This window comes from Petaurus breviceps, unplaced genomic scaffold (assembly GCF_028583685.1).
Source record: "Petaurus breviceps papuanus isolate PSGF00001 unplaced genomic scaffold, PetGlider_PUasm1.0 214, whole genome shotgun sequence".
In the NCBI taxonomy this organism is placed as follows: domain Eukaryota; kingdom Metazoa; phylum Chordata; class Mammalia; order Diprotodontia; family Petauridae; genus Petaurus; species Petaurus breviceps.
The window spans coordinates 10,972,663-10,980,924 of NW_027185863.1; the positions used below are offsets into that span (position 1 = coordinate 10,972,663).

Sequence of the window (8,262 nt, forward strand, 5' to 3'; positions counted from 1 at the left end):
TGCTAAGAAAACCCCAAATGGGGCTATGAAGGGTTGGACACAACTAGAAATGACTGAACCATCACAAAAAATTTAGATGAGTATGAGGAAGGGGTCAAACAAACCTCTCCCAATAATTTAGTGTACTGAAAAATCTCCTGGATGGAAAAGGAGATGAGTTAATTCTTTAGTTAATTTAGTTAAACTCATTTATCTTTACCGTTTTTTCCTGGTCTTCAAAGACTTCTCTGGCTTCTTCAAAAGAACAAGTTTCTTCAAGACATTCTCTCTCAAGATTTCCTTTCTTTAGCTCTTCAAATATTGTATTAGCCCTCCGGGTCCTCTTCAGGACATTGTTGGCCTTTTCTTGATTTAGGAAAACTATAAGATAATTAGCAACGTACAGTTAGTTGTATGAGATTCATTCAGCCCAAATCTCTTCCTCCCAAGTCTTCAGTAGCATGCTCTCCAAAGCCACAGAGGTATGTCACCCTTCCTTCCACTTTGGAAAGCTGGTAAAGGGTTATGGTTAAGGTTGTGGATGGAGTCCATATAGAGATGTCCTGAAGGTAATTCAAAGTACGGACCTGGAGGTCAAATGGGAGGGCACATAGGAAGTCAGATTCAGGCTAAAAATCCCTATTTAGGAATAATCTTAATAGGGGAAAAATATGGAGTCATGAAACTAGATGAATTTCATCTCATGACTGTTCTCCATGACTATCCAAAAGCCTGGTCTCAGACTCTAGAGTTGGAGAACTGAGCAGTTAGTAAGCATTCATTAAGGGCCTACTGTGTGCACGCACAGTGCTAAGTAGTGGGGTTAATAATAATAGCCAACGTTTATGTGGTTCCTACTATGTCCTGGGCACTGTGCTGAGCACTTCACGGATATTAGCTCACTTGAACCTCATAAGGGAGGTACATACTGCTGTCGTCCTCATTTTACAGTTGAGGAAACTGAGGCAAATAGAGGTTGACTTGCCCAGAGTCCCACAACGATTAAGTGCCTGAGGCTGATTTTGAACTCAGGTCTTCCTGACTCAAGGCCCGGTGTTCCATTGAGTGGTTAATATAGTCAATATAAAATGGACCCTGTTCAGAAACAGACTTGTCTAACAATCTGACTTGTGCAAAACAGTTTCATTTATGGTAATTTCTCAGACCAAATCAAATCTTCCTGTAGTATTAACACTACTCTGACCCAGGGGTTAATGGTGAATGATGTGATCTTGGCATGGCTGGATGTTCTTCCTTTCTTGAAATTCTTTCCTCCTTTGATTGACTTCCCAGTCACGATACTTCACTTACTCTTTCTGGGTCTCAGTTTCCTCATCTGTAAAGTGAGGAAATTCAATGATATGACTGTTAAGGTTCCTTACTTTCTTCCAGGCCTCCCCTTTCTTGGTCGCTCCTTTTCTGCTTCAGTTCACTAGTTCTTCCTTCTCTCAGTATTTCCTAAATGTGGCCATTCGCCTAGGTTTATCCTTGGCCTTCTGGCCTTCCTTCTTTCTCTGCTCTGTGTCCTTTAGACAGTTTTATGGTTTTTTACATTGCATCTATGAAGATGATCCCCAAACAGGGATGTTTAGCCTAAATACGACTTCCCATGTCCCTTCTCACTTGACCTACATAAACTTAAAACTATTCAAGTTAAAAACTGAATTTATTTTCCCATTTGAATTGACTGCTGTGCTCTGGTCATTATCATTCTTCAAGAACCTGAGATTCAAAAATGTAGAGTATATATACTATGCAATATGTAATTCTTCCTTTGTTAATATCACCCAGATTCAGTCTTTCCTTCCTCTTCTCACTGTGGTTATCTTCTATAGATCCTGATCACCTCATGCATGAATTATCCATAGATTATTATATTTTGTTCTAGAAATTATTTAATTTTGTTTGTTATTCCACAAATTATTTCATTTATTGTGTTTACTGTCTCTATAAATTATTTTTTTATTTTAATTTTGCTTGTTCAATAAATTATTGATTGTGTTTACTGTCTCTATAAATTATATGTTCATGTTAAACTCATGTTATCATGTTTTACTATTATCAAATAAATATAAAATTTTGGTATGAATCATTATGCAATAATAATACCTGCAAATCTGTCTATTTTAAACATTTTTTGAACAGATATTTTACTTTTATTCAAATAATATTTATAATCACAGAGATTCAATCCTTCCTTTCTCTTCTCATTGAGGTTGTCCTTTTCTAAATCATTATCACCTCATACTACAATACTCTCCTGACCATTCTCCCAGATGCTAGGGTCTTTTGTGACTTCAAATTTTCTTTTTTTACTACCAGATGGTTGCTTCCAGACAGTGATCTAACTGATCTGGGGGAACTCCTGGTGTGGAAACTCTCTCCACTGATGTAGATTAGCTGCCTCCCCATCATTTGTATTCTCAGAGAGTTTCCAGGGTCCCTGAGAGTTTAAGCAACTTGCCCATGGTTAGTGTATGTCAGATGAGGGGCTTGAACCTACATCTTCCTGGCTTGCAGGCTTACTTTCTAAGCTACCTTTCTAGCTACTACTCCATGTTGCTTTTTAATTGTCCTAAACACCTTTCAAATCATGTCTTTTATAAAAAACCTACATGAGGGGCGGCCAGGTGGCTCAGCGAGTAAGAGCACCGGCTCCAGTGTCGGAATGACCCGGATCAAATCTGGGCTCAGATACTCAGCACCACACCCAGAAATCACTGGCCGTGTAACCTTGAGCAAGTTACTTAACCCTGATTGCTTTAAAAAAAAAACAACCTACATGACTGGTTTTATTTGTCTGTAGGATCAAATCAGTGCACAATTTAGAATTCAAGGCAGTCCACGGTTCAGTCACAGTTTATCTTTCCAGTGCAACTGGCTCCTGATCCCTAAAGTGTGTTCCCTGTCCCATTGAGGCTGGCCTCCACTCTTGGCTACACCAGTCATGCTCATCCCCAGTTCTTCTCACTTCTAGCTCTCTTCTATTGCTCATGTTGTCACATCTACCTTGGAAATTTTCTTCTCTCCCTCCACTTATAACATCTCCCATTGACATAGAACTTTTTAGAGTTAGCAAAGCACTTTCCTTACAATGACCTTGTGAGGTATGTAGCAGAAGGATCATCCACCCCACTTTAGGTATGAGAAAACTGAAGCAAAGTGATCTGTCTGAGTTTATAGGACTAGGCAGTGGTGAAGTTGGACTGGAAATAGAGGCATCCTGCTATTTTCCAGTGACTGCCTCTGACCATCCACTCCACCAAGTGGTGGGGAGGTAAACCCACCCTTGTAACAAACAAACACAGTTAAACAAATTAAATTCTAACTGCAAAAACGAATGCCTCTAAAACCATTGGAACTATGCTCCAAAATTACTAAACTGCACATACCCAGCAATACCACTACTAGGGGTGTACTCCAAAAGATCGCAAAAAGAGAAAAAAGGACCTGTGTACAAAAATATTTCTTGTAGTTCTTTTTATAGTAACAAAAATCCTGTAAACTAAGGGAAGGGGTGCCCATCAATTGGGGAGTGGCTGCACAAATTATCACATGTGAATATAATAGAATATTATTGTGCCATAAGAAATGATGAAAGGGGAAACCTGGGAAGACAGGTATAAACTTAAACAGAATGCAGTGAGTTAAACTAGAATAATTTCACTTTAACAATAGCATTGTTAAAATGACATATTTTGAAAGACTTAAGAACACTGAAACCATGGGGCAGATAGGTGGCGCAGTGAATAGAGCACTGGCCCTGGAGTCAGGAGGACCTGAGTTCAAATCCAGCCTCAGACACTTAACACAAGAAAAACTAGCCATGTGACCTTGGGTAAGTCACTTAACCCCAATTGCCCTCCTCTACCCACTCCAAAAAAAATAAAGCAAAAAAAAAAAAAGAACTATACAAACCCAACGACCTTCTAGTATTTCAGAGGACCAATGATGTACAATGCTATCCACCACCTTACAGAGAGCTAATGGGTTCAATATGTAAAATATTGTTGTTGTTCAGTCATTTCAGAGGTGACTGACTCTTCATGACCCCATTTGGGGTTTTCTTGGCAAAGATACTAGAATGGTTTGCCATTTCCGTCTCTAACTCATTTTACAGATGAGGAAACTGAGGCAAACAGGGTTAAATGACTTGCCCAGGGTTATACAGGTAGTGAGTATCTGAGATCACATTTTAACTCAGATCTTCCTGACTCCAGACCCAGCCCTCTATCACCTGTGCCAACTAGTTGCCCCAATGTGCCGAATGGAATATACATTTTTGAATATAGCCAATGTCTGGAATTTCTTTCACTTGACTATGTATGTTGTAAAAATTTTCTTTTGCTTTTCTTCCCTTTTCCAGGTAAGGTAGGAGGGAGAGAAAATAAATGTATGTTAATTGAAAAAAAATTAATTGAAAAACTTGCACCTCATTCCATACCTCTAGACTACCACTCTTTCCCAAGAGGCAGGAGATATGCTTCACCATTAGTTTTCCGAAGTCAGGTGTGCCTGCTGCATTGATTCGAGTTCTGACATCTTTCAATGTCATTTCCCTTTACATTATTGCAGTAATGGTGTAGATTGTTTTCTTAGCTCTGCTTACCTCACTCTGTGTCAGTTCATGCAAATCTTTCCCTAAGTTTCACTGAATTCTCCATATTTGTCATTTCTAATGTCACAACAATATTCCAAAAAAAAAATCACATATTACAGTTTGTCTAGCCATTTATAATCAATGGGCAGTCACTTAGTTTCTAGTTCTTTATTGTTACAAAAATTGTTGCTATAAATATTTGGTGTATATGGAACCTTCTCTCTGTCTTTGACCTCTTAGAAACATAGGCCGAGCATTGGTTTCTTTGGGCTAATTTAATGAGTTTTCTTTGGTTTAATCAAAATTGTGAAACCCAGATCATCTGGCTCCAAGTCTGGTGCTGTTTGCCTACTTCTTCTCACCTGTTCCTATCCTGGACATATCCTTCAAGGTCAGTGCCATCCTATCTTCTCCACAAAGCCTCTCTGATCACTTTAACTCCAATTTATTCTGTGCTGATTTTTCCTCTTCTAACTTTGTATGATACAATGAATATGTGTTGAATGGAATTGAGTTATCAGGCAGGAGGAGGAGGTGTCCATGATTATCATTGTCATGCAGGTGGTGATGCCTCTATAAACCAGGAAGTAGAGTTGTCCCCAACCAGCTACAGGTTGGGAGATGCTAGCTAGTATCGTGAATAGAGTGCTGGGCCTGGAGTCAAGAAGACCTGAGTTCAAATCCAGCCTCAGACACTAGATGTGAGACACAGTAGCAACCTTCAAGAACATTCCTTTTCTTTCAATTCAACTTAATTCAATTGGATTAATCTTATTTTCTGAGCACCTACTATGTGCTCAGTGCTGGTTCTGTTCAGAATTACATTTGTGTGATACCTTCAAAAAGCTTACAATTTTATTGGGAAGACCACACTTACACTCATGAAATTATTAGGTAGCTATGTTAGATAATGTACAACAAAGTGCTCATTTGAATGTAATCAAGGGACAAAATGCATTACAGACAGTAAGGTCTGTGCATGGTGATAATAGCTCACCTTCGTATAGGACATATCACCAAGTGCTTTTCTCATGCCATTGTGTGAGTTAGGTATTGCAAGAATTATTCCCCATTTAACAGATGAAGAAAATGAAATTAAGTGTTTTGCACATCTAGTCAGTGTCAGATGTGGGAAGTCAACCCAGGTTGCATGACTTCATTACATAAGATTAGCTGTATCCTAAGGTTAAAAAGATTAGAGTTCAATGTTGAATTAGAGTTCACTTGTGTGATATTAGGCAAATTACTTAAATTTTGTGAGCCTCAGTTTCCTTATCTGTCAGAAGAGAGGGTTGGATTAGATAACATTCTGAAGTCTCTTCCAGTTCTAAATCAATTGTCCTAAAAGTGGGGGTAGGATTTGATTTGGTGGAAAGGAAGGATAATCCAGGTAGCAGCACCTTTGTCTGAAATTCACCTGAAAGTGTGAATAGGAAGGGTATGTTTTGGGTATGAGACCAATTTGGTTGGAATGGAGAGCATATATTATGAAATATAATGAAAGATAAGGTTGGGTAAGGTAAAGTGAAGTCAGATTATAGAGATACTTGAATGCTAGGATAACAAATTTGGAATTTATCTAAGAGGTAGTAGGGGACAATGGTAGGTTCTTGGGCAGAGTAAGTAACACAAAGAAAATTATGTTTCAGGAAGATGTACCTGGTGGTTGTGCGCAGGAAGGAAGGAATGTGAATTATTTGTTCAGTGAAAATGTGCTATTTAACTTTGATGCCCTGTATTTACCAACAGTGCATGGTTGAATTGTATAGTAGAAAGAACATTTGCAGTTAGAAGAAATAGGGTTATGTCTCATATCTACAGCTTAGTAGCTTTGAGACTCTCTGAGTCTCAGTCTCCTTATTCATGAAATGATAGTTGCCCCACCCACTTCACAGGGTTGCTATCATGATCAAATGAGATGACTGGTCTGTAAGTTATTTTGTGAAATGTAAAGAATTTTTTCCATTTTTTCATTTTTTTCTTCTCTAAAGAGTTCTTTACAACCCATTACGTGGTTTGCTGGTGCTCCAGGCACTATTTTTATCACTCCCTATCTAACACGTGGATTAATGCCCACTTTGCTAGCTCTGTTTACCAAACATCATTATCGTTACTCTTATTAGGTTATCCCACTCCCAACGTCTTATCCCTCTGTTCCCTTTTGTGGAACATTTTGGCAGTCTATCTTTGACCTTTTTCATTCATTTTAATGGAAACAAAAACAAGCTCCCTAATGTTTTCATCTCAGACTTTTACAGTGTCCCTTTCCCCAGGTTCCTTGCATTTTTCCCTTCTGTGAGTTCTCCTCTCCTGTCAGGTGTCCTTCCTGGGAGGTGAGCTCCCTATCAGACTCAGAAAGAGCAGCTTCTCCTCCTATTTTAGGATCAAAGATTTAGAATCACGAGGAAATTTAGGGGCCGATCCCCTCATTTTACAGATGAGGAAACCAAGGCACAGAGAGGCTACTCGCCTTACCAGGTAGTAAATGTCAGAGCTGGGATTTGACCCCAACTCCTGACTCCCAAACCAGCCTCCATCCCCTTACCAGGCTGCCTTGCCTAATCCAGCATCTGATTGAGTCAGTTTTCTTCCTGTTGTCTGACACTTCTCTCCATCTGCCAGTCTCCCCCTCCCCACCCCTACTTCTGTTTCTCATCAAAATCTTGGCAGAAACAGGAAAGACTTTTTCTCAATCCCTAGTAGTCAAAACAGGGTTATTATTCTCAGACGACACTCAGAAAGAGGATAATAGAGTGACCAATTCAGAACTGGGAGGAGCCTCGAAGATCAGCTCGTCCCAATCCCTTCTTTTCACACACCAGTAAACTGAGGTCCAGAAAGAATTGACTTGACCAAGATCAGAAAGGCAGTGAGTAGCAGAGCCAGGATTCAGATCCAGGTTTGTCGGCTCCAGACCCAGCTGTAGTGCTACTGTTATTCCCATAGAGAAGCAGTCAGACTGTCTCAGATCAGAAAAGGAGCTAAAACATAGGGATAGGGGGTAGGGGGTAGGGAGCTCCCAAGCTGCCTGGATGATGCCCACTCCCCCATCTGCCTCCTCTGGGGACAGCTCCATCCTTGTCTCAACATGAAGCCTCCTGGGGGCAAAAACAGAAACGCCAAAGGGCAGGATCCTACCGGTTTCTCCGAAGTGCAGGAGGCCTGGCAGAGAAGTGCCCAGCAGTAGGAGGTACGCCCAGCTTGCCATGGTCTTTGGCCCGAGAGAAGAGTGGCGCTGTGCTCTGCCTCTGCTGCCTCTGCTGCCGCGGGGCCGGCGGGGCAAAGGTTCAGCTCACACTGGGCTTCCCTGGCTCATTCTGTTGTCCTTCTACTTATCATCACAAATAGGATGAGGCATCCGATTGGCCAGTGGGGCTTCCTGGTGAGTTCAGGCAGGCAGGGCCAGATGAAAAGGGAGGGTGGAGGAAGACCACAGGCCCTGCTGATTTCCTCATCTGTCAAATGGAAAGGAAGGAGGTGGTACCTCCTAGAATGACCTCCTAAGATCCCTTGCAGCTCTGCTCTCTTAGCACCGTCTGGTCCCTGTCTACCTGACCAAGACACCAGGCACAAGGGAGAAGCTGTTTCAGAGCCATAGGAAAGTCGTTTTGATAGTACCTACCAACTAGTACTCATTAAATGCCTATGGTCTATGAAAGGCTAGACATCATGAGTACAAAGAC

At 40.8% G+C, this 8,262-nt stretch overlaps 1 protein-coding gene across 1 annotated transcript in view; it reads right to left on the minus strand.

Moving 5' to 3' along the window:
- The window catches only part of F10 (coagulation factor X), a 29,877-nt gene extending 21,919 nt beyond the window's left edge, over window positions 1-7,958 (minus strand). Inside the window, exons 1-2 of the mRNA XM_069094089.1 lie at window positions 7,718-7,958; window positions 200-360 (exon numbers count right to left, since the gene is read on the minus strand). Coding sequence (XP_068950190.1) covers window positions 200-360; window positions 7,718-7,787 — 231 coding nt within the window. The 5' untranslated portion in view covers window positions 7,788-7,958. The remainder of the gene's footprint in view (window positions 1-199; window positions 361-7,717) is intronic.
- Window positions 7,959-8,262: the final 304 nt, after the last annotated feature.